General features: G+C 39.9%; 2 protein-coding genes across 3 annotated transcripts; both read right to left on the reverse strand.

Moving 5' to 3' along the window:
• Positions 1–1,745: 1,745 nt before the first annotated feature.
• Positions 1,746–16,933, reverse strand: LOC118826659 (transmembrane protein 151B). The gene is made up of 2 exons (XM_036597689.1): positions 16,135–16,933; positions 1,746–6,542 (listed from the first exon to the last, which is right to left on the reverse strand). The coding sequence occupies exons 1-2, from the start codon at positions 16,192–16,194 to the stop codon at positions 4,743–4,745; spliced, it is 1,860 nt and encodes a 619-aa protein (XP_036453582.1). The 5' UTR covers positions 16,195–16,933; the 3' UTR covers positions 1,746–4,742.
• Positions 16,934–17,098: 165 nt separating this feature from the next.
• Positions 17,099–26,531, reverse strand: mus81 (MUS81 structure-specific endonuclease subunit). 2 transcript variants are annotated; one of them, XM_036596586.1, is made up of 17 exons: positions 25,817–26,531; positions 25,591–25,720; positions 25,376–25,500; positions 24,479–24,595; positions 24,220–24,300; positions 24,005–24,093; positions 23,607–23,789; positions 22,437–22,604; positions 22,220–22,347; positions 20,686–20,798; positions 19,910–20,029; positions 19,401–19,496; positions 18,995–19,135; positions 18,091–18,194; positions 17,907–17,990; positions 17,770–17,781; positions 17,099–17,295 (listed from the first exon to the last, which is right to left on the reverse strand). In XM_036596586.1, exons 1-17 carry the CDS (start codon positions 25,952–25,954, stop codon positions 17,229–17,231), a joined length of 1,896 nt encoding a protein of 631 aa, XP_036452479.1. In that variant the 5' UTR covers positions 25,955–26,531; the 3' UTR covers positions 17,099–17,228. The 2 variants fall into 2 exon arrangements, with proteins under 2 accessions (XP_036452479.1, XP_036452480.1); XM_036596587.1 differs by lacking the exon at positions 17,770–17,781.
• Positions 26,532–26,784: the final 253 nt, after the last annotated feature.

Consider the following 26,784-nt stretch of genomic DNA (forward strand, 5'->3'; position numbering starts at 1 on the left):
CCTCCTCCAACATAAAGACAGAATGCTGGAGGAAAAAAAAAGACAAATAGAATTGAAAGCAAATGTTTTAAATACAGAGATGGGGGAATAAAAAGGAACAAGAAATGAACAGATTTTGAAGAGAAAATATAATTAATCTGAGTATATTAAGATAAAAAAAAAGCACTTACCTTTCTGAAATTCCAAATTTAAGACTTAAGTCCTCATTTACGTCTTTTTTCTCTGATGTGGTCACCACATCTTATCTGTTACTCACCTCTGTGATGGAAAGGGTGGAATATTTAATGTAAAACAGGCTGCCACAAGATTAAAAGTACATCATAAAGAATTCTTAACTCTGGTTATTTTGTCTGATGGGATGGATGTGATGCTTGACACGCCCTGTTAAAGATGCAGAAAACAACAAATTATCAGTGTTGAAATAAACATAAAACGTACCAGCTTTTTAACTCCTTGGAAGGCTTACATGATGATACTTATTGTTCATCATGTCATTCACAGTGACAGTAGATTATTTTTATGGATAAACAAGCAGGAGTGATCAGGTGGAAAGCAAAACTCAACTCAAAAGGACAGATCAATTATTAAGATATTTGATTTTTAAAAATATTTTATATTCTATTAATATATCTGTGTGAAAACAGATGAAAGGTCTGAGAGTGGCAAAGATTTGAAGTTAATTGTTCTTATTTAGTAATATCTAAGATGGAACAAAAATCTGTAACCTTAATAAACTTATAAATAAAAATTATTAATGATGAACTTTGATGTTAATACATTTATACTATATACTTTAATACTGATATTAATATACTCAAGCTTAATTTTTTTTGTCCACATTGCAACAGTTGATGTGGACTTAAACAGCACTGTTTTGAGAGAGATAGAGAGAGAGAGAGAGAGAGAGAGAGAGAGAGAGAGAGACTGTAGGAGACTGTAGAGAGTGTAGGACAGTAGGACACTTACGTAGAATGAGCTTTAAAGATGTGTCCTTCAGACCTGAAATGACCACAGGGTGGCAAAATAATTCTAGCAAGTTGTTGTGCACATGTGCAGTACATTTTTTCAGTGTCTCACACTCTCTAGTGGCTTGGATCTGCTCTTTTACTGTAAGACTCCTTACTGTTGACCTGATGATGTAGTAATAATGGAAATGAATATGCAAATATATATTTCTGACAGTGTGAGTAGAGTTCCAGTGAACTTGGAAAAAACATGCACCATGCCAATACAGTGTTCACTGGATTTATGCTCTCCAAGGTAAAAAATGTTTTGTCAGGTTAACTTTAAAAAATAGTTCATGTGGTAACAAGCAATGAACTGTAATACTTAACTCAAACACTTTCAATGGAAAAAATAAAGTAAATAGGGTATACAAATAATATTCTACATCAGTTTAAACTTAAAAAATACTTCATCTGTCCCACTTTTTACAGTGCATAGGAAACATAATTTAACATGACATAAGGCAAGTGTTTTAAGTCAAGCAGTTTGATTTTATTATGTATCATCATGTCATGGTGATCATCAGTTATGATCATGTGAATCCTTCTTACAGGTCCATATCAAACCAACCAGTCATTGCTACCGTACAACAATGTGCATCATTTGATGCTTGAGGCATTGAAGCAGTTGTTTTCTTGCTGATTGAGATTAGCTGATTTAAAGGGACTCACTGTACATGTCAGCCAGCCAATTCAGTCAAAACATACTGCATAATCACTAACAATGAAATATTCAGAAAACAAACAACATTTCTCCACCACTCTGTCCTTTCCATCAAATAAAGACATTCAGAACATTCTCTCAGAATGGAAAACGTTCTTTCTGCTGAGTTGCATACAGCTGTGGAAGCAATGGTGAAGTGAGTAAAATACAGCTTTTGGATTCTATTCTCTGTAACTGAAACTTCTTGAGATGATTTCTTCTTTAAAAACACCCACATACATAAACCCAAACCCAGCTGCTTGCCTCTGGTGTATCAACTCCACAGCCAGACATAACAAACCTGAACTCTACTGACTGTTCTCATGGAGGGTCAGAGAGCTGGTCTAATATCCGTACTTAGTGAACTGTATATTAGTCACTGAACTCGGTTTACTTGCAGACTTTAGGTTTTAGAGTCTGATGTTAGATTACGGACATTATATCTGTGGAACACAACTGTACAGAAAATTGTCTGTGGTATACTATACATTCTCAACCTGATTTACATGACCATGAAAATGTCACTGTTAATCAACATTCCAGTGGCAACACATAACATTCTGACAACATTGCAGGAACACACAATTTTTTCCAGCTATAACACATACACACATACAAACTGGTGACAAATTAGAGGAAAAACATACATAACAGGAAAAACATAACCCTAACCCTAGAAGCTTCCAGACAGGTATACTGCATGACACGATGCAATTAACATCCTACCATGCGCTGTGCCATGTAGAAAAATACCAAGCAGGCCCGGTTGAGCTCGATATTCTCCACAAGTGGGCGAATGTATGTGTTGTGCACACCAAGAGAATGGCACTGCTTGACCCCACATTTCTGTTCTGAAGGGAGTGGATTCTGACAATTCCCCCCATACACAGGGCATTTCATGGTTTGATATATATAAAAATGTATAAATCATTCTTTACAGTCACCAGATCTCAATCCAATTGAGATCTCTAACACCTATGTGAGATTTTGGACCAGCATGTTAGACACTCCCCACCCACATCATCAAAACACCAGCTAAGGGAATATCTTTTGGAAGAATGGTTATTCCACCTCTCCAGTACAGTTCCAGAGACTGTTCTGGCACACTAAAGCTGTTCTCCCAACACCTCCTTAAGACACTTTACATTCGTTTTTCCTGTAATTTGTTGCTCATGTATGTATGTATATATGCATATAAACATTAAAATCAAATGTATTTTGCCAGTTTGTCTGTGTGGCAACCATTGCATGGCACTAGGAAGTCTGCCTGGCCTGTAGGTTTTCTAATAAGAGAGCATGTGCTCTTTAGGCTTTGGCATGTTCCAGACCATGAGTTGAAGAAGGATGAGTGCCAGTGTTGAAATCTCAAGCTTAAAAGCATTGCACAGTGAATTGTATCTAGGTCAAACACATATTCAAATTATTCAACGCTATTTAGTATTTGGTAAATTAAATGGCTCACATACAGTATTTACACAGAGATGATATATTTAAAAATGTAAGATAGTATTAGATGCAGAACCACAAACCACTAGGAAGACATGAAGGCATTTGATATACAATATAAAGTTCCCAAAAATGGATATTGTGACTTCAGCATATTTGCATTTAAGATCAACTGACTTAAAATATGGCTTATGAGTGTGGTGCAAAAATAAAACTGTCTGTTATGACTGTGTGTTAGATACAAAATATTTGTAGGCAATATATATCATTACTAGGAATCAGTGAGTTTTTCTTGGCACACTAACTCTCTTATTAATGATCCGTTATTTTATGCTGACATATGTGACATAATGAAGCCTATATCAGACAAATACAGAGGCTACAATGGAAGGCAACGTGCTGTATGCTTGTAGCTGAAGTACTCATAATGCAATGTGTTTGTGTGAGGCATTGTAGCAGAGCAAAGCCCTTTGTGAGGCAAAACTGGTGATGCACTAAAGAACAAATAAACTGTTATTAAAAAAAGAACATAAACACAAAACACATACAATTAATGTGCTTCACTATAAGCAAGAGGCATGTGTAGTAAAGCTTCTGGCACAGAGAACACTCCACATTTTTCTGCTTCTCAGATTCACTAACTCGAGCCATTTCATGTCCTGTTCCACATTCCTCACTGTAGGATTAGGAAATCTTGATCCAAGCTCTCCAACAGAAGTCAAACATCTCTTTCTGATGAACCAAAAAGTCCCAAAGCATGTTTAAAAGATCGTTAGACATCCAGTATCGGCAACACAAGTATATTTGCATCGACTAAGACTCAGCAAATAACATGCAAATCAGATTATTTCCAGAGGAGGCAACAGTGGCTGAGGATCTAAGCCTAGACTAACAGTCTGGATAGATGAAGGTCAGAAACAGGGTCACGGTGTTTCCATTATGTCCTATCAGCTGAAAAATGGGACACACTGTATTTGTAGGTATAGTTAGTATTTAGGCTTAGGCAATTAAGCTACATGCACAGCCTGACAAGTCTAAGACAAGTCTAATCTCTGGTAATTTTGTTAAACTTGACTATGTAAAACCAAAATTTTGGTCCTATGGTATTTGTGATGCTGTCTTGTCTTTACCTCTGAAAGACATGCTGGGAAATTTAGTGCTGATTTATCTTCCTCTGTCTAACCACTGGATAATATGGTTTTAGAAATCTGTTGCTCTTTGTATCTGGCTTCACACAGTCTTGCATAGATATCTTTAGTCCTTATCAAGATTCATTGCTTTCCTCTCTTTTGTTGGTTCATGCACCTTTATACATCTGGAATTGTTCCATTGCCCTCAGCATGAGTTGTTTTGCAAAGGCATAGTAGTACACAAATCATCTTTATATGATAGCATCACTGCCAGTACTCTTTACAACAGTTAATCTGATGCAACACTACAAAGGGAAAAATCCACCCAAATCATATTCCTCTTCAAAGCCTAAATCTGTCTGGTCCTACAGGTTTCATTCGCTATGGGAAAAAACAGGACTACCTTAGTCTTTATTTAGCCATCCTGCTATTTCTGATTTTTAGGTCAAACTCTTCTCTTTAAGAGATGTCCTCTACCGAATGACAACTCTCCTCTCCATGCACTATTAACACGGGGAAAAAAAAAGCATCCTGATATGGAGGAGGGCGATCTCTTTCTCCCTCTCTCGCTTCCTCTCCTTCACCTTCCTCATGTTGCTCCCCTACCTCCTCCTCTCTGTCCCCACCTTCCTCCCTTGCCTCCTCATTTCCCTCTACTTCTTCCTCATCCCCCTCTCCTCCCTCCAGCACTCCTCTGCTCTCCTCGTCTTGTCTTGACCCCAAACCAAGGAACCCTCCACCTCCACCTCCACCTCCACCTCCACCTCCCCCTCCACCAGCAGTCCCTTCTTCCCCTCTTCCCCCTAGTCCTCCACCCACACTGCGGGAATGAAACAGTGAGGTGGGCCGTGAGGCCTGGAGGCGTCCCAGGGAAAAGCCGCTCCTGCTCAGAACCAGCCTCCCTGGACCCCCAGTAACACCTCCCACTCCTCCAGCCCTCATACCAGCCACGGTGCTGCTCAGCAAGGCAGCCGTTGGGCCTCTCAGCCTGGAAGGGAGTGAGGCGCTGCTAGTGGATCGCCGACAGCGAGGGCAACTTTGGAGCAGGTAGGCTGAAGTGAAAGCAACAGGTAGCGTTGGGCCACCTCCGACGGAGTTTGAGCCAGCCGGAGGAGGGTTGGTGCCTTGGTTGCCATCCGAGCCAGGATCCATCAGCAGAGCCTCTGAATAGCTGGGAACCATTTGCTGATTGCAGCGAATGTGCCACTCCAGCTCTGTCATGTCGACAGTGTTGACTCGAGAGATGGCGCGATAGCTTGATCCAATACCCCCTCCATTTCCGTTCTCATTTATCCCTCCATTCTCGCTTCCATCCCCTCTGCCGCTGTCATCTCCATCCCCAAACAGCTTCTCAACATGGTAGTGCACGTATGCAGTACGATACTCTGCAACAACACGTAGCGGCCAGGACAGCAGCAGAGCTGAGGCGAGCCAGAACACCCTCCGACGGGCATACCAGGGCTGGCGTGCAGGGTCAGGGAAGGCCAGCATGTGCTCGCGGAAGTCCACATTCTTTAGGTGCATTCCCTCCCGTGCCTCCATATAGTCATCCAGGCCCTCATTTTCACCAAAGAAGCGTGCCCGCTGCGTGAGGTAGGCAGCCTCTGCCCGAGCACTGGAGAAGCTGAAGCACTTTGTGAAGCGCAGCCGCACTGCTGGGTGATCCATTAGGCCTCTTAGCTCCTTTGAGACATCTTTAACGCCGAGCCTCGCATAGTCAAACTCAGAGCTTGCGGCATGTGTGTTGACACGCTCGTGGTACACTTGTGTGGTGGTGTAGGCATCGCCGTTGCGGTAGCGTGTCACCTGTCTGGTCCTTCGCACATAGTGGTAGCTGATGGCCTTCCACCAGATGCATGGCGTGGCCTGTTGAAGCCGCTGCACGCGCTCATACACCTCAGCAACCTCGGCTTGAGCCAGCATGGCAGTCTTGGAGTAGCAGTGCCAGCACTCCACCAAATACACCACATACAGCATGGCCAGGAAGGCCAGAGGAATGTAGACGTAGCCACTTGAGCAGGGACTGTCCAGAGCCAGCTCATCTGGGCTGAAAGCGATAGCAGTAGCAGAAGTTGTGGATGGGTCCCCAGGCTCCATGACTGCAGCGGCAGGCTCTGCTGAGGCTAATACCGGAACCTTGCATAACCCACACCATGCCAGTGTACCAAAACAGCCATACATAAGCAGTGTGAGGAGCAGACACTTCCAGTGAGACTCCCGACACAGAGAGCTGGCCAGGGACTGCTTCACCGGACGCTGCTGCAGAGCAGGGATACAGAAAGAAGGAAAGAGGAGAGAAATTTAACATCTTGTTACAGCTTGAAAGGCCATCATTATAGTAACAGTCTTCTTAAAGTGCTAATGCCCAATATAGGTAAATTTGTCAGTACTTTACAGTCTGATGGGAGGTTTGATGTTCACAGCTGGCTCACCAAGTGAGTTTATGTATATGAAGTGTTTCAATGATAAAAGTCTAAACTTTATTGCAGCAAGTATGTAGTAAGAGAATAGTAAGAGAAGCTGTAATTCACTGAGGGTTTGTAAATATATTAACTACATAGCAAAGTTAGGCAGTTCCAGTAAGTTAAAATTAATCACTGCTAGTGTTGAATCAGTTTTCACAGAACTAGAACATGCTTGGTTTACTGCTGCATATGTGAATAACTCTGGATGGTGGACTGATGAAAACTGCAATCGTACCCTTTCTTTCATCTATTATAGAGGTTAGTCATTTTAAATCGGAAGAACAATTTGTCATAAAATCGATGTTATGATAAATGTCATCACAGTTAATGAGTTTCTTTTCCTTTTTACAGAATGTGGATATCCAACCCATGGTAAGTATCTGTACAAGAGTTCTCGAAGTCTGATCTTGGAGGGCCCAGCTTCAGAATAGTTTGGTGGTTTCCCTGGTCCAACATACTAGATTCAACACATCTGTTTAGGTGTAGAATGTGTGTTAGAGCAGTCATTAAACTGTGCTTGAACAGTCTTTTCATAATTTCTATTTGTCCTGAACATTGAAGAACAGGGTAAAAGGGGGCTAACAAATTATGCATAAAACCAGATGTATTACAGTATGTAAATGTAGAACTACAAAGTTCTCCTAAATGATAAATGTGTATATATATATGTGTGTGTGACTCTAATGCTGATCGCATGGAGTTTATTGATGAAGTAAGAACCCGTTTTTGTTTAAACTGAGGGGCTGAAAACTTATTTTCTTAACTAGAACTAGGCTAGTCAGCTAGCCAACAGGCTAGAAGATAGTAAACATGCTACACAACTCCAACATTAATATAACAGGCTTGAATTAAAGTACTCACAATATGATTCACCGAAAATAGCAATATAAAAGTCTACAGAATGTCACCTGAATGGCTTACACGCTTCAAATGTTCGCGTTTCAGTCAGAAGTGTAGCATCAAACTCAGACTGAATCCCAAAATGCTCCGTACTCCCTAGCTAAATAGTGAGCTGTGTAACATTAAATTTAGAAATTCTAGCTTCTGCTGTCAAATAGTGCATCTTGCTTTGTTGGGGTGCAGGAGTCAGTTTTTAAATTCCTACGTAGTGCACTATGTAGGGAGCAGGGAGCCGTTTGAGATTCAGCCCCAGCGTGAAAAAAGCGGCATCATCAGACTGGCAGAAAAAGACTCGCGGTGGTAATTTGGTGACCAAAAAGTACTTATAAACTGAAAGTATTTGCATTAAATAGTGCTATGTTACATATGCTCACTGTTACATAAAAAAAGTTTTAGAAAATCATGAAACGAATGCAGTTTACAGTGATTGGCGACCGAACGTTCTTCTTCTCATTCAGCGGTCAATGATTGCTTAGCATCGATACCGCACTCTAAAGGAGCTACATTTCTTGCCTGAATACTTGTTTATGTCAATTATTATTAATAATAACTTAAACATTGTGTAATGTAAAATATTTTATGTTTTATATATATATATATATATATATATATATATATATATGTCTCCTTCTCTCCTTATAAAATGTGATTGGACTGCAGGTTAGATTCACCTCTGGGAAAGATCTGAGTCAGAAATCAAAAATGTGGCGCTGCAGGAAGTAAGAGATGATAAACTTGTTAAAATCCAGCTATGTAACATGATCGTACTGTTTTACAGATCTACACTTATGTTTCTTGAGGAACTAAAGTACTTTGATGTCCTTCTATTCTATCGGCTCCAGACACAAATGATACATAATGGACTTCTGAGCACCATCAAACTGCACTTGAAAAGCGCTGTTAAGAAAAATCCTACCACATTTTAACAAATAAGTGTGAAGGACTACCACATTTAGGACCAATCAGAGACTGACAAAGAGTGTAGGGAAAAGGGTATTTCAACTGCTATTTGCAGCTGTTCTTGTACAATTTATTGGACTTTTACTGGTTATTTTCTGAATTCAACATATTGGGGAAAAAACTAAAATATAATATGTGACCTGTGCAAAAGATATGGCATGTTTTATGTTTTACATATTCCAATATGTCAAACTTCGAAAATAAATAGAAATTGTGCAATAAAATTTACAGAAAATGTCATATTTCTTTCTCTGTTTGTGGAAAATATTGACTTTCCACCTGAGGTTTTCTTTAGATACTTTTTCATAATGGCTAGCATACTAATAATATGAAGAAGTTGTAGTTGTCTCTATATCATCATAAAAGACGTCTTTTTAATCTGAATCATGTAAACACAAATTCACAGCAGACTAAAAACAAGATCAGTCACACATTCTTGAGTCAAGAAAGAAGGCTTTCTGCTGCCACCCAGTGTAACAGTCAATAATAGCACCTCACCCATCCCAGAGGGAGGGAGACGCAGGGTTCACTAACTCTTTCACTTTCTCTCCATCTCTCACACCTCACAGAGGGCCTATAGCATTACAGTATACTCCATGACAACAAATAAAAAAACAACTGCACACATAACATTGCTTGTATATTCACATATCAATTATTTACATAACTTGTGACATTTCTGAATGTTAGCCAAGTCATTTTGTACTGCAGACGCAGGGACGGGTTCATATTTCAATTGTAAACTACTAAATTGCTTAAAAATGTAAAATAAAATTAAATCAATTTCTTTTATTGAATTTGTCATATCAATAGTAAGTAAACAGTGATACTGAAGGGAGTGAAAATGATACCTTACTGATTCTCACATAAGGATATTCTTCTGGATAATCTATTTTGGTCACTGCATTAATCAGTATAGTCCATATAATCTTAATCAAGGACTGGTATAATTATACTACTGCTTATGATACAGCTCATACTGTACATCTATTCCTTAAGAACAGAAGCCTTATTTTTTAGAAAGAAACATTATTTTTTAGCATTTCTGTTGTTTTCTATTTTGTTTTCTGAATCTTTTTGGAAGAATTCGTATTTGTCAATAAAAGCTTTTACTCTGTAACAATGAATGAGCAGCTGCAAGCACAGGTAGTCATATTTACACATAATTTACATAAAGGTATAGCAGTACATCTCTCTTTTAGTGTATTTAGCTCAGCTGAGCTTGCACTTTGCTCTGATTAGTTATTTGATTAATTAGTTATTTCACTGGCATTCTTGCCAGCCTTCTTATCAGTTACCTTTATTCGTTTTATTCATTTTTTCTTTCCTAATGCTCTTAGTTTACTTTAACTAAGCTTATACACACAAAACCTTAAGACAACTTCCACAGATTTTGATCATTTTCTTCATAATTAAATAGCTGAATTGTAAAAGTCATTTAGAGTGGTTTGATGTGAAATAGTTCATTGTAGAGAAACTTGACTCAGATTTATTTACAGTGGCGGTGACAGGAACCAAGCTTTGTGATATCTATGATGCAAGTACATCCTCTTTATGTACTATCCAAAACAACCAGTGAATCAAAATGTGTCTCCTTTATATGTTATATATCTTTCATATGTTTTCTATTTTATATGTTATGTTGATGATGCCATTTTCACAAAAAACATGTCTCCGTCATCAGGCAGTGTATACAGAACCATTCATGTAATAACTTCCTGAGAAGTAGCTTTTAGAGGCATTAAAATCTTGAGATGTCTGGTTCCTATCACCACCACTGTGAACAATTCTAACTGGTAAGTTTATCTAGAATGGAGCATTTCACATCAAACCATTCTGAATGACTTTGTTTCCATCTTAACACTTTAAGTATACAGAAATTTTGACAAATTTGTAGATTCTCCCTTTAAGTCCCTTCAGTACTATTCATGCATAATAATTTCCCCCATAAAGTATGCAGTGCACTAATATTTCATAATTATTTTTCATTTCATTATTATGACTATCTAACTGTAATACAGCTGGCTAAGCAGCTATAAATATGATCTTCACTAGCAAGCTAATCAGCTTGCTAAGTTTCCTAATGTAATTTTAGCTGTGATGCGAGACTGTCAGCAATTTCACTTGAAAGGAAATATGAGGAAAGCCATAACATTGTTTCATTAGAAGCAATGAAGAGGTGCAAAGCATGAATGACTGGTCCTAAGCAGATGGACACAAGAAACCAAAAACGCATTTTAATGATGGCCCAGCAGTTACTATTTCTGTATAGTATTGATTGAGTCCTTTGAAAATGTCTTTCAACTTATCACCTTAGTGAACCTGGAAAATGCATTCTAGCATTCTAATGTTAAGCAGTAACTGCTACTGCTGCTTATATCTTCATTCTAATACATTTTTAGTGCAAAGACTGCAGCCAAAAAAGGAGGAGATAAATCAGATTTAAAGCAGCAAATGCACATTTGCTGATCCTCTCACATTAGCCAGACCGCAAGAGCGAGTCTCATATACACAAGAATCACAGAAGTGCATTAAAACTTGAAACGCATTAAGATGGGCAAATCGATGAATAACAATGCATATGCAAGAGAGAGCGCAAAGGAGAGAAAGAGAGAGAGATAGAGAAATAATAGCAGAGTGATGCAAGTGTCCTAGCCACATCCAGATGCCCTGTCATCTGTTTTCTCTGTCCATCTTTTCTTTCCCCAGCTGTATGGTGAGAGTTGTATAGGCTTCCTAGCTTTTGAAGCATCTCTCAGTTTCTCTCTTTCTTTCTCCTGTCCCTTTCTGTGAAAAGTTGAGGTAAGAAGTCATACAACAAATGAATGATTCAAACTGCTCCACACCACCAAAACAGGGCAGCACTCTCCATTTCTACTACCTACAAAACTCTACAGACGCTGTATTCTGCCTCCCCCTCATCACTCTGTCTCTGTGTCAATTGATTTTAGTGTAACAGGACACAGGAGTTTAACTCAGCAACTACGATGAAGAGTGGGGAGGTTCAGAGAGAGAAAGAGAGGGAGAGAGAATAGCAGAGTGTACACTACAAAGCACAAAAGTGATCTGCAAATCATGTAAACCATATTTTTTAAAGAAAATACTACAAAGACAACATATCAAATGTTGAAACTGAGAAAGTTTATTGTTTTTTGAAAAATATATTCCCATTTTGAATTTAATGCCAACACCACATTTCAAAAAAGTTGGGACGGGGGCATGTTTACCACTGTGTTTCATCATCTCTTCTTTTAACAACACTCTGTAAGTGTTCGTGAACTGAGGAGACCAACTGCTGTAGTTTTGAAAGTGAAATGTGTCTCATTCTGGTGGCATGGTGGCGCAGTGGGTAGCGCTGTCGCCTCACGAGAATGGCCTGGGTTTGATTCCCGGCCGGGCGACCAGGGTCATTTCTGTGTGGAGTTTGCATGTTCTCCCCGTGTCTGTGTGGGTTTCCTCCAGGTACTCCGGTTTCCTCCCATAGTCCAAAGACATGCTGTCAGGCCAATTGGACATGCTGAACTGCACCTAGGTGTGAGTGAGTGTGTGACTATGTATGTCTGTCTGTCTGCCCTGTGACGGACTGGTGACCTGTCCAGGGTGTATCCTGCCTTCTGCCCAATGACAGCTGGGATAGGCTCCAGCACCCCACCGTGACCCAGAAGGATAAGTGGTTTAGATGATGGATGGATAGATTGATGTGTCCCATTCTTGTTTGATATTGGATTTTCAGCTGCTCAACAGTTTGAGGGCTCATTTGTCATATTTTTCATTTAGTAATGTGCCAAATGTTTTCAGTGGGTGACAGGTTTGGACTGCAGGCAGGCCAGTTTAGCACCCAGACTCTTTTAATAAGGAGCAATGCTCTTGTAATACACGCAGAATGTGGTTTGTCATTGTCTTGCTGAAATAAGTAAGGTCTCCCATGAAAAAGATGTCATCTGGCTGGCAGCATATGTTGCCAAAACATTTTTATGTTGTTCAGCATTAATGGTGCCTACACAGATGTGCACGTCTCCCATGCCATGTGCACTAATGCACCCCTATACCATCATGAATACTGGCTTTTGAACTGTGCACTGATAACAAACTGAGCGGTCTTTAGCCCGGAGGACACAGTGTCCATGATTTCCAAAAAGAATTTCAAATGTTGATTCGTCGGATTACAGGACACAGTGTCTATTTTAAAAGAGCTCAGGCCCAGAGAAGGTGGCAGTGTATCTGGATCCTGTTTAAATATGGTTTCTTCTTTGCGTTTTAGAGTTTTAAGTTGCACTTGCAGATGCAGTGACAAACTATTTTCACAGACAATGATTTTCAGAAGTGTTCCTGAGCCCATGCAGTGATTTCCACTAATGAATCATGTCTGTTTTTAATGCAAAGATGGCCAACAAATACTGGTTTTCAGCCTTGTCCCTTGCATTCAGAGATTTCTCCAAATTCTCTGAATCTTTTAATGTTATTATGTACTGTAGATGATGAAAAGCAAAAGTTCTTTGCTATTTTATGTTGAGAAACGTTATTCTTGAATGTGCTCATGCAGTCTTTCACAGAGTGGTGAACTCCTCCTCATCTTTACTTCTGAAAGCCTCAGCCTCTCTGGGATGCTCATTTTATACCCAATCATGTTACTGACCTGTTGCCAATCAACCACCAGGTGTTTTTTTAGCATTACACAACTTTACCAGCCTTTTGCTGCCCCCATCCCAACTTTTTGGAACAAGTTGTTGGCATTAAATTTAAAATGGGCATACATTTTTTCAAAAAACAATAACATTTCTCAGTTTCAATATTTGATATGTTGTCTTTGTACTATTTCCAATGAAATATAGGATTAAAATGATCCTGATGATGTTTACATTTTGCACAGCGCCCCAACTTCTTTGGAAATGGGGTTGTATATTTATAACTTTATTATAAGGAAAAAATATGATTTTTAGCTATTTGTAGCTTTTTAAAGACACATATATTTAACATATCTTTTGGGGAAGAATAACATGATGAAATAACAAGAAACTTGTAACCAGTGCTACAATATTCAGAGACAGGCTGCTCAAGACTGCACAAATCAGCTGTCACTTTCCCAATATTTCTGCTATAAATTTACAGATTTATCTTTTTACAGTGTAAGGAAGTTTTATATCAGAAGTGGTGTAATTCAGAGAGCCTCAGGTTCAGGCTTAGTCTGGCTTTGTCCAGTGCTACATGTCTGCTGGTCTAATTGAAGTCTTTATTTAGCATGAAAACCAGAGACTTCCTTTGATCTGACATTATTTGATCTGGCATCCTGCAGACTACAGAGAAAGAGAAATGGAAGACAGAGGACAAACAACAGAGGAACCAAAGATAGTTAAACAGAGAGACAGAAAACTATCCCCTGGGGAACAATACTGGGGGTGCAGTGATACACTCAGATCAAGATTCGGTTTAATTCACGAAACTGGGTTTACAATTTGGTGTTTTCACAATGTTTTAACTATAATCATGTTGTTAACTATAATCATACTGCTGCACAGCTTACTAACAACACTAGAACTAGGAATCAGCAGGAGAAGGAGTGCTGGAATGAGTTGTTGATTTGTGATGATTGTTTGGAAACCTTGGTATTCAATCAATGCAATTGCATTAGACGGCATAATTAATATGCAGCTGTTAAGTCTCAGGTTTTACCCAAGAGACTCACTTTTTAGCCTTTACTGCTGCAGTCCCGGTGAATGTAGATCACAGATTTTTGTGTTCTCAGAAAAACTTTGACAAAATTCTGGTGTGCTGCGCAGCATCATCACAGCAACAGCTAATACTGGACTCAGCTATGCATCGGTAGTGCACCGGCCAATACAGCCTCTTCAAATTAAAGACCAGATTTTGCTTGCTGCACTGAAACAGATCAACCAGCATTTAAACAGCACATACAAAACAAAATTAACCTGAATGAAGCGGTTGTTTTAATTGCATTGGGAAATCGAAGCTATAATATGCACTTTGTAAAATCTGCAGGCATGCTGTAGATATTGCAGCGTTACAGGACTTGGAGAGGTTTGACATTAAAATATTGATCAGAGTGAAAAACAGACTGCACACAGCACTCGGGACAAATTAATACACACAAATAATACTACTAATAAAAACACTGACAGCCCTATTGTAAAGATGACAACGACCGCAATTAGAGACCAAAAGTAAAAATGTATTTACAGTCTTATGCAAACTTTGGGTGCCTTTGGTCCAATTACCTTTTGTCTTACTAAGTGGAAATAAGTTCACATTCTGTTCAGAGATGCAGTTTAATTTTTGATGGTTCACAGTTTTGCCATATTCTGCAGGGTTTCCATCATGCAGCTCCCTATTTATATCAAGATTAGACTGACAGGCATGTTAATAGAATGTCTATTCTCCAAAATAAAAACAAAACAAAACAAAACAAAAACACCAAAATAAATAGCACACTCCAGTCTTTCACCACTTAAAACACTGGCAACATAGTGCTATACGTTACATACCCCTAAATGAATGAATGAATGAATGAATGAATGAATGAAGATGACAGCTACTGTCACACACTGTGTCACTGACATACATCCATCTCCTTTATTCAGATCACCGCTCAGAACTAAACTGGACAAACACGTTCACTTCAGCTCACTCCATCCAACTGAGCACAGGAGAGAAATGCTCTCTTCGGCTCCTTTGAGAGTTGCAGATTTTATGCACAATAATGAGCCTGGTTATCACATTTGGCCTCTCATTTAATGGGGGTGACGGTAAGAAAAACTGCGAGTCAGAGTTTGTAGAGGAGGGCGTGATGTTTCGCAGCGCATGCGCGCTCGGAGGCGCTCATGCTGAAAGACTTAACAGATTCACTTACAAGCAGCGCTGTTAATAGGTCGGACCCTTCCCGTCTGCCCTGCCCCTCTGGTTCAGCGATATTATTACTCGTGAGCCAGAAAACAAGCAGGTTGTGTTATGGAGAGAGGACTGCGCAGCTGAGGCTGGTAAAGAGAGAGATGGAGAGATGTGGCTAATGGCAGCGCGTTCACAACTCACTGCAATGCAGAAGCGGCGAGGAGGCAGAACAATCACATGCTGGAGGAAATGCAGACACGAATCAGACCATTTCAACTCCATTTATCCTCTCCCAGTTTAGCTTAGAGGGAGCCTGAAGGGCTGAAAATAGGCCTGCACTGATTTGCTGAGGATGGCAACGGAGCACTGCGTTTAATACTTTCTGACAACGGAACAGTTTTGAGTTTTGACTGTAATTCAGCTCGAATACAGAGATGGGGACAGCTCAATACACACTGTACTCTTACACAGATATCTATGGTGGTACTATCATTTCTCTAGCTCTGTATTATGCTTTTCACCTCATATTACGTTCCCGTAGTGCTGCCTTACAGCAGTGCATATTTGAGCACAGCTGTATTAAACTGTAGTGACTCTGAATCTACTGTAAGTCTTTTATCGGAATCCTGTAATATTACTGTAGCTCTCTATCATGAACGGGTCGTCACGTTCATGCGCCTCACCTCCTCCCGTGCAGCCCCGTTCAGGATGGGCTCCTCTCCGTCTCCCGTTGCCTCCTGCATTTTCTCCAGCCAGAGCTCCCTCTGCTCCGGCTCCTTTCCCTCCAGCCTCCTTCACCCCATCCGTGGCCTCAGTCGAGCCGCGTTAACCAGCGGAGCCAAACAGCGCGATAAACAGTCACACGCACGTCCACTCTCTCCCTCTTCTTTCTTTTTTTCTATCCTCGCCCTTCACACGATCCGCAGCAGCAGCCTTTCCCAAATTAGTCCACGGCTCACAACCATTTCACTCAGTTTCTTCGCTCCCGCCGCCCGTGAACTGACGGTAAGGTATCCAGAGATGATGCAGACATGGAGGTGAGACTGTTTGTCTGCGCTTTCACTCAGTCTACACCAGCAGACGAGGGCAAGGCTCGATATAAACGATATTTAAAAAAAAACAGCAGTACCAGCGCTGCCGCGGACCTCCAGCTGGACACGTCCACAGCACCTCTTCTACCCGTTTAATGAGCACGTATAAGGCTCCTGAATTGTTTTCGTCGACGTGCCGTTCTCCTTGAGGGCGATTCAGAGGACGTCATCAGTCATCAGGGCTCCCCACGAGGAGGCACCGAGGCTTCCTCCTGAACACCCCCACTTACACACACACACTGTCGTCATCCACCTGGATTTTCAAACTCAGTCTATTGCAGCCAAGATTTCCGTGCACTACAACTGCCCAGCTAATGCCATAAGCTATTTTGCACCTCTGCAATGATGTGCTTCAGTGATTAGGAGCAGCTGCACTCAGCGGGTTTCTTTGGTTAATACATTATGGGATGGCAAATTGGTAAATGGATTGCAAACATAATGAAAACGAAGCACAATGCAAAGCAGAAACCACTTTCACCCCCAGCCCCTCCAGTGCTTGTGCTAAACCTATATTATCTGTAATGAAAAAAAAGAGACAATGCAGAAATAATCTGAATGAAAATCAAATCTTTATTTTACACACGTTTTGCAAATGCAAAATCCCCCAAAAATAGAGAACAACATAAAGAGCAGCAACCTGGTACACTGCATTGCAGTTCTGGCCAATAAGGATACAGAGTGTGTGATCACGACAGGGATCCACGAGTACAGTAAAGCTGGTATATAGTACGACTCAAGGCTGGCCCAAGATTTCTGTAAATGCATAAAGAAAAGAGATCTCGTAGTGAGGCTTGCATTATTCCCCAATATGTTAAAACCTTTATTGCTATAGGCCTCGTAAAGCTTCAAGATGGTTAATGCACAAATATGTGGCAGAATTAGGCCTGTGCCTGGTGACAGAAAACAAAGGTACCAAACTAACAGCCCCCAGTGATGATAAAAACTTTTTTATTGCTGGCTGAAAACAACATTCGTTTATTGATTTATTTAATGCAAGCCACAACAAATGATGTGCTTCATTAATACCATAGTTATTCTACCTAGCATGTTGTAGAAACTAGCTACACTAGTAATTATGCTTGTACAAAAAGCTGCCTATATTTATATGAACTTTTTAGGACAACCAGAGACCACCTAAGACTACAGCTTACCTGAAAAAAAAGGATACCGTTAGTGGCACAGGTCTGAGCAGAACAGATTTAATGACAAGATAAATAATCAGCTCACCTAGGAAAATGTCTGTTATTGAAAAACAAAGGTGGAGCATAAATGCTAGGTTCTAGTGGGAATAGACTTCATCAGTTTGGATACAGGTGGTAGACATAAAGTGAAATGATTTAAAGGAAAAAGCAGAAATTGCAAACCTTTTGAGTTTGCCATATTTGATGGAGGACAGGAGTTTTTCTCCCTCTGCTTCAGTAGCACACTGGGCATATGCTTTCAACAAACTGAGAGTGGATATCAAAAATGCAGTGTTGTCATTTTTAGAATATAATTCGAGGCATTGCATGCAATGACTAAGTGTAATGAGATACAGTTGAGTCATACCTGCTCACTGTACTGTAGTGTTCCAATATGGCAGCTGCTTTATCACCAGAGATTCCACTGATCTGCATCAGCTGTCTAGCAAACACATCCCTCACTGTCTGACACTGAGAAAGAGAGCATGAGACAATCAGGAAATGGCTGGGTGAAACAGTGCAACAGCAGAGAGAAGGATGAACTATTGATATACACAGAGCTAAACAGGTAGGCTCTCAAATATTTGAGTAACCTTAGGGCTGCATGATATGAACATACAAGGTGATGAGCCATATATGATATCATAATCAATTAAAATACAAAATGTTTGTGTGTCTTACTGAAAAGTAACTATAGACCCTGATTTTTTATGCTGTGTAATATTTTTTTTCCAAGTTTAAGCAAATCTCCATCAAGAAAACAACACTATTTACTATTGTGTAAAAATGATGAAATACATACAGCCACTTACAGCAAAAGATCAAGCATTTTTGGTTGTGAATTATAAGGCTGTTAGAAAAACAGTCAGCATTACGTTTAACTGATTTTTCTATAAAGACCTCTAAAAATGAATAAATGTGTGTAATTCCTTAAAAAGCTTCTTATGGTGATACAGTAGCCACCGCTGCTCAACACATTTTACACAACACTTAGGATTGAAGTCTTCTTGTTTAAAGTATTTTTACAGGCAAACAGTGAAGGACAATACAGCTGTTCAGATGTGCACATATGCACATCTGGATAGAAGAGTGGATAACGTCCTCATCCTTCACATATGAGACCTGATCAGGCACTGCTCTAGTGTTAGGCACAGCTCTTAACATCCCCTCCTATATAATTACATCACTCCAGCACCATGTGTATTTGATATAATTGGAAATATGATTACAGAACGAAACATACGTAACACCTAAACATTATTCCGTTTTACCTTGTTTTTCACAGCTCCATAGTTGAACTCTGTGAAGGAGATGAGTGAGCAGCGTGGGTTCTCTCTCTCTGTGACTCCATTTTCTACTTCAAAATCTCCATTTCCCTCCAGTTCTCTGCTGTGACAGAACAATGTGCAGTTCTGGAGGAGAAATAAACTCAGAGAAGTCAGCTCATACTATGCACTGTGGTATAAGAGGTGGATAATTCTGGTCCAGAAAGTAAAAGTCCTCACCAGGATTTTGTTCCATTGGTCTGTAAACCTCTGCTGCTGGTTTAAGGTAATGAGTGAAGCCAGGCAATTGGAACAAAATCCTGAGAAGGATTTTTACTTTCTGGACCTAAACTAATCACCTGAAATGAATATAGCATCTTGCACAGCACAGTAAGTACTCCTTCAGACTGACCTGGTAAAGTTTCTGCAGGTATCTGGTCATGACTGTGAGGTAGGCAGCTGACTCCTTGACATCCTGCACTCTCTTTACAAAGAAGCCATCCACCACCTGAAACATACAAAAAACATGTTAGTGCCTAAAATTTCACACAGGTGTACCTATCACTGCTTTAACTGAAACACAGATTATATTATTTGTATGTTATGATATTATGTGATTATGGCTACAGAATATTGTTGCAAAATTTGCAACAAAATATTTAAACAAACATGTTGAGTATATAGATATTTGGGTATGGGGTGATTGCTAAAAGCTTGTTCGGCAGCAACTGCCCATTTTTAAATCAAGTTAAATTGGACTACACTATACAGTTCTGTATCATACCACAGGGTGGAAACTGGAGATTACTCTGTCTATATCAATAGTATATACAGCAAGGCCAGAAAACTGCACACACAGTTCTATAAACGCAGACTATTCTTGGCAGACATATGCACTGTGCACATCATATACATGCATACCTGTGTGTTAACTATTGCTTGTTGTAAAGTGCTTTCTGGTAGACTCATATGAGCTGCTGCCGACCCACACTCCTCTACCAGGTAAATGGGCTTATGAAGACCACACCTCTTCAGACGGAACTGTGAGAGAAAGAGAAAGGAAAAAAGGAATGAAACATTTTATTCGAGGTTGTTTTTCAGTGTAGATCACCAATCCAGGACGTGTTCCTTCAAAAATATGCTTTAATTTATGTTCATCACACTCATGTTCTTGTAGTCACAGTGGCAGTCAAGTTTGATTAAAGAGTTAACATCAATCCATATACCTGCACCAATCCTCCTCCTGGAAACCTGTAGAGTTTGGTTTGAACCTTATCTATTACACTTGGCTCAACAAATCACTCTCTGCATCCTGAACCACATACTATACCATACATGACATACTAATGAATGCATTTGACATACTGTTTAGCATTGTAGTATGCATTTTGGATAAAGCTCTTGATCAACTTTATTAGATGTACTAGGTCTTGGCTGAAACTCTGCAGGGACTCTCCAAGAAAAGTGCTTGTGACCATGAATCTAGCAAATTCACATTAAGAAGTAACCATGGTGTAGCGTCAAGAGAGCACCTATGTTTTCAAGTGCCTTAAAAAACACTAATTCACTCACCATGTGCATTTTGTTTTGCTTCTGCTCCAACTGGCAGCTGATTTTAATGAATTAAGTCTTACTATTCCTGTTGATCAAAATTTCTATAGAAGGATACATGCTATAATCAGTTCTTCATCTTCTACCTTCTGTTCTCTGAAGCGTCCATCCATGATGCTGCCACACAGGTCGTCCATCCTCTTCCTCTCAATGATGTAATCAAGAACCAGCTCCTTGGCCACAGGTGGGCGCAACTGACCTTTATTGAAACATAGCCATTAATATATTTCTAACCAAAACGACTAAAACCAGACACACTCATAATTTCTAACGTCATGTATCAGCTGTGTGAGCTTTTGTGAGTAAGCCTGTTTAAACATGTAATGAAAACTACCTCAGTAACTCCATCTATGCTTCTGTCTGAAGCTCCTGTCTTTCTGCTAAATGCTGGCTGGCGCTGAAATCATCACTAAATAGCAAATAATGCACAATAATACTTTGGCTAATAGACAGCAATGCTCAAAATGCAGCAAAACATTTTGGGGGGAAACAGCAAAACACAAATACACTAGAAGTTGATTGCAAATGCTAAAAAAGTGCCTGTTCCAAACTCAAATTATCTATGAGCTTGCATAGACCCTGCATTAACATGTGTTTAATGTCGATCATATTCAGGTAGCAGGATTGGATTTACACTGGAACAGCAAAAGAGAAGGTGCTCTCTTGTAGCTGCTGAGACTTCTGGAGTGGTCATCTGCACTACTGTCCAGATGACTTTTCGGACACAAGTGAAAAGTTCAGACTGTATGCAGATATAGAAAACATTCCATTTTCAAGATCAGTCTTTGACCACCTCCGAATGTGGTTTAAGTTATCTGATCGTAATCCAGTCACAACAGCTACGTTTTTATCCACAGGATTTTTTATGAAAAATGTTGTAATGCCTCAAAAGGTTTGCCCATTGTAGGCTGGGAAACAGATCTTGTTGGTAATATTTTATGAATGCTGACAAAACTTTTTTCCTGTTCAACTTAATCAGAAAAATTGTTTATACCTGAATTATCACAAAAGCTTGGAATCTTTTTTTTAACAATAGTGCATTTATGTATAAATTTAGTGTCATGTAACAGATTTCCCCTCACATGCCTCGCACAACATACACTTTAGCACTTGCAGAGATAGATTTCCAGAAAAGGCTACAGCTTTTACAAATAAAAAGTTCTCAGACAGCTCTGTATGAATGTGCATAACACTTAGGATAGAAAGATAATAGTAGTAAAATAGTAATAAATAGTAATAAAAACTAAAACAAAATGAACAAGATTTCCTTAAAAGTTGTGGGGAAATCAGAGAAGCCAAATGAACATAAGTTGGAAATATCCCAAATACTTTTTTTATTAATGAACGCAAAGTTAAGTGACAACAGCTTCTTTTTTTTCGCAGTTTATTTATTTTCCCTATTTTCATTTCATCGCTTGCCTTTTAGCGATGAAAACATAGCTAACGTGTCCTGGATCTGTTTATACCTGGCTATTCAAGGGAAATCCGAACACGATTTGATCACTGAAAACGCATGTTGATGCAAGGTCTAAAAATATGACCCACATGATGAACAGCTATGGATTAAAAAACAGCATTTGTATATATAAGAGAGTGACTGAGCCAGTCAAAAGACTTTACCAGGCACAGGTGTCACTTTCTCACGCGCAACCCACAGGAAGTCTCCCACATTCAGTTTCCTGATGTCAAAGGTGACTCCATTCCTCTGCAGCTCCTTGACCAGTTCTTGTTTGCGTGCTGTGTTTCCCCTGAACGGCAAAATTTGTCTCATTAGCATAGCAATATAACGTTCACAGCCCATTCACAGCAATTATGTATGTAAAAATCTTGCACTCACCCAGTAGTCTCAATAAAGTCAACACAGAGTACAATATCATAAGAACCAGGGAGAAGGCATTCTCCTAAAGGTGGTGAAGTCTGGCACTTTCCTGATAGACCAGAACTAGGAGCAATAATTTCTGCCCGGGTTTCTGTGACAGCTGTGGTAGGTGCCTCTCTCGTGGAACTGGAGTGAAAACACAAAACTTTAAAGCTCATTTTTAGACCACTGACTGCTGGAGGATCTTTCACATTGATAGGAGAGCAGTTTTTCTCATAATCATTATAACAGAGATATAAAAAACTTAGTGTTAGGTTAGAGTAATGGGTAGTTGATCCTTTTTTTTTAATGTTATACCAACAGGCCTAGTAAATACCCTAACTCTATTGTTATTAATAATCATCATTATAGCAACATGTTATTCATAAATAACTTTTCATTTTTGTTAAAAAAAAAATCACAACATGCTTTACACAAGAGGATAAGCAAAACTTTTGGAAAAATAAATCAGAGTTTACGTGAAAAAGTAGAACTAATGACAACTAAAAACAGCAAATTAACAGGTGACAGAAGAAACTTAATACTGTAGGTATTATGTCAAATAAACTAGGAACATGTTAGCCTGAACAAATTGTTTTTTTATTTGGATTTAAAAACACTTATCAAGCTCGCATTCTTAATATTCTCTGGCACACTATGACAAAAGTTGGGACCTATTAGTCTTAGCCTCAGATGTGCTGTCCACTCATAAAGGGAGTGTCTACAGTAGGTTAAGACGGCCAAAACTATCTAGATTGTTTTCGGTTTCATTCTCAGTGTCAACCCACACGTACGTGTAAACATACTTCTGTGCACTCGGTTTTTGTATTAAACAGGTAACAACTACCATCTCTGGTTGGTTATTTTGTACGTCAGTCAGTCAAACCTAACAGCCAGTGTAAAATGAATAAGACCAGAGTAACACACTCAGACTCTCTTTTCCTGGCGAGCACATGGGCTGCTGCATTCTGAACTTGGGAGTCTCTTTGGAGATACAGCAGAGCAACCAGACAGTTTCAAGTTACAATAGTCTAATCAAGATGTTATGACAGCACAGAACTAATTAATTAGCATTGGCCTGAGATCATAATGTTAATTCTTAAACATTTCATTATCTCTTCCTTCCGTTTGTTAATCTTTCATTCTCACCAGCTATCTTCACCTTCATCCTCATCATCTTTATCTTTGTCCAGAGTCAGATCAACAGTAACTGGTCCATCCTCCGAGTTTTCAGCCTCACTCTTCTTCTGCTCTTCTTGTCTATCATTTCTCCCTCTCTCTCCAGACTCCAGTTTCTCTGCTAGAGCCAGACCTAGCTCTGTCAATGAATACCTAACAAAAGAAAGTGGAAAAAAGAGTGAGTAAAAATAGAGTTTGGAGCATTTATGTTAAGACTGATTGCTACTAAGTTGATCTCAAAACATTAAGGAGAGTGCATCATAATCAGCTACCTGAAATGGCAAAGACATGCTTCAACACAGTAAATAGTTCTAAATCAGGAGGATCAAGATCAAGAGCATATTTTACCACATTGTGTCAGGGTTTACCTGGCAGGGTTGTGTGTCTTCAGAAGCAGATCTTTCTGGATGAGGGTGCTAACTGAGGACCACGCTGTGTATTTACTGCCGAGCTCAGGCTATGCACATAGAACAGAGAGCAAAAGCTTAGCTTAACATGTCTAAACACATCAGACACAAAATGTTTCATAAAAATGGCTTAAATAAAACTTCTTCGTTTGTTATTGCTTGATCATTAGTCTTACCACAGTGAAGGATTTGTCACAAAGGTACTGGGCCTCAGTCTGTAGTTCATTTTTAAACATGAAGCCTTTACTGCCAGGTACCTGAAACCCAAGAAAGAGATGTTAGTCAGGATATTGGAGCTAAAGGGTTACATATTTGTGGGCTTTTTCCCCAGAAACAAAATCATGTTTTTTTCACTTTGAAAACCATATTGCTCTATCCTGTTTGCTTTTTTTAGTACTATGCATTATATTGCTGCTATGAGAGCATTTGTTGTACCTGTGAATGTCTGTACAGTGTGAGCAGAACAGCATAGCCTCCAGACCTCTTCTGAGGCACATACTCCCTCTTCTTCTTGCCTCCTTTTTCTTTTCCTGCATCACCTTCCGCATTCCTCTGTAGAAACAGTAAGAATGTTAGTGAGACTTTTCAACATGCATATTCTGTGTGCTTACATTAGGGGGCAGTTTCCCATACAGGGATTAAGCTTCGTCTTGGATAATGTTATCACTACAATGTAAAACCTCCATTCAAAGTGCGGTGTGGTCCAGGACTTGGCTTAACCCCTGCACACAAAACTGACCCATAGTGTAAGCACACAGTTAGTACTATAATCACTGTTAAATATATCCAAAAATTTGTTGACACCTGCTCATCGAATATTCTACCACAATCAAAAGTAATAATTAACAGGGAGTTTGTCCCACCGTTAATGCAGTAACAGGTTCTACTTTTCTGGGAAGGCTTTACACCAGATTTTGTAACACTATTGTGAAGTGTATTTGCCTTCAGTCACAAGAGTATTAGTGAGGTCAGATACCAATGTTGAATGATTAGTTCTGGATCATAAATACCAGTCCAACTCATTCCAAAGGTGTTGGATGGTGATCACTCTAGTGAACACAGTTCTATTTCTCCACAGTCCAATGCTTGTTGGGAGGCTTCACACCCCTCTAGCTGATGCATGGCATTGGATATGGTGACCTCAGGCTTGTGATGTTGCTTCAGAGTGTACCATTCTATTGTCAGTGCAATGGGGATTATACAAGCTGTGTGTGTGCTGCTGAATGTGTAGTTCAGCAACGGGTGCACCTTAAAGTAACTGAAATCATTAATTAGACTGGGTGTCCAGCAACTTTTGAACATATAGTGTACTTGGAAATATTTTTAACCCACCATATTTGCTCCACCCTCTAGAGAAGGGTCCTTGGAGGAGGCTGAGGAAGGTTTGGGGGGAGCCAGGTTGGTACTGCAGGTTTGAGATGGACCACTGGGAAGGGTGTGGATTGAGGCATCGACACCTGTGCAGAAACGATGGAAGAACATACAAGAACCAATTCATTTAAATGCGGTGCTCCACAAGGCTGATCACACAACTCTCTCCACTTTACCGTTTTCGCGGTAGTACTTCTGAAGCCGTTCATCCAGGATCTTACAGATACCGTCTCCAAAGTTCTGCAGGATCTTCGCCTCTTTGCCGTTTTTCAGAGGTAGAGGATACTTCTTCAGAGAGTCGATAGCCTTAAAGAAAACACAAGGATGCGTTATTGTTCAGCTGCAGGTAGTTTACACCATACCTATACGTGATGACACGCTAACAAGCAAACACCAGGTCACCTTCTGGTACACGTACTGGGTCTTCAGCCCCTTCTCTTTGGCGTGGTCGCGCATCTCGGTCAGCCAGAAGAGAAAAAGAGGGTTTGGACAGGAGGGTAAAGGCCGTTTCCGACCCACACGTACAGGCTCAGGGGACATAGGGTAGTTAGGAGAGTGGATCAAACCACTACCTTTAAATAAAACCTTTAAAACCTAAAAACCGTTTACGCTCTAAAGCCGAGAGCCGAGAGGACGACAGACGGCGTCAGTTCTGTATCTCAGTCAGTGGTGACCAAAATTACTTCAGCTAACCTAGCAAGCTAGCGACCCGTGTAACTTGTCTCAAGAAAATGGACGAATTTCAGCTATATAGTTTATCTAAAACGTATTAGTTAATTTGTCTAACCTTACTCGTCAGTGATCAACACTGACGAGTGCACAACACAGTGTGTCTGTTGTCATGTTACGTTTTGCTCTCCAGACTCTGGTAATTAACGCCAACCGGTCTAGCAAGCAGCTCGGTTGGATGCTACACGGCTAACTTTAGCTACATTGTTTTTGTAAGTGTTGCTCAGTTCATGGTGTGTCTTTGAGGTTTAGACATACAGTGGAAGGGTCAGTCTGTCGTTGCTACATCGAGTGCGCGCCATTTAATGTAGTTTATGTACAATAATTAAAGTTACCCGGTGTAGAGGGTCTGTTACTGCTGCCCGCCACTGTTTTCAAAAACATAACGCTAGCTTTATGTGGTCTTAGGCGCTGCGATCAAGCGCCACAATACGAACAGCGCCGCTCAGTGCTGTGATGGAGTAATAGCACTGCGCGCACAAACACCGTTTTCTTAGTTAAATTAAAAAAAGTAAATAGGCAGTACTTATTAGATAGTTTAAATAAAGTAAACAAACAAATAAGCAACGATTCCTAAATGTAGGATATTATTCTAATCTATTGCAGATTACATGGTCCGCAATATGTATTAATCCACAACA

Source organism: Colossoma macropomum, unplaced genomic scaffold, assembly GCF_904425465.1.
Source record: "Colossoma macropomum unplaced genomic scaffold, Colossoma_macropomum, whole genome shotgun sequence".
NCBI classification, from domain to species: Eukaryota; Metazoa; Chordata; class Actinopteri; order Characiformes; family Serrasalmidae; genus Colossoma; species Colossoma macropomum.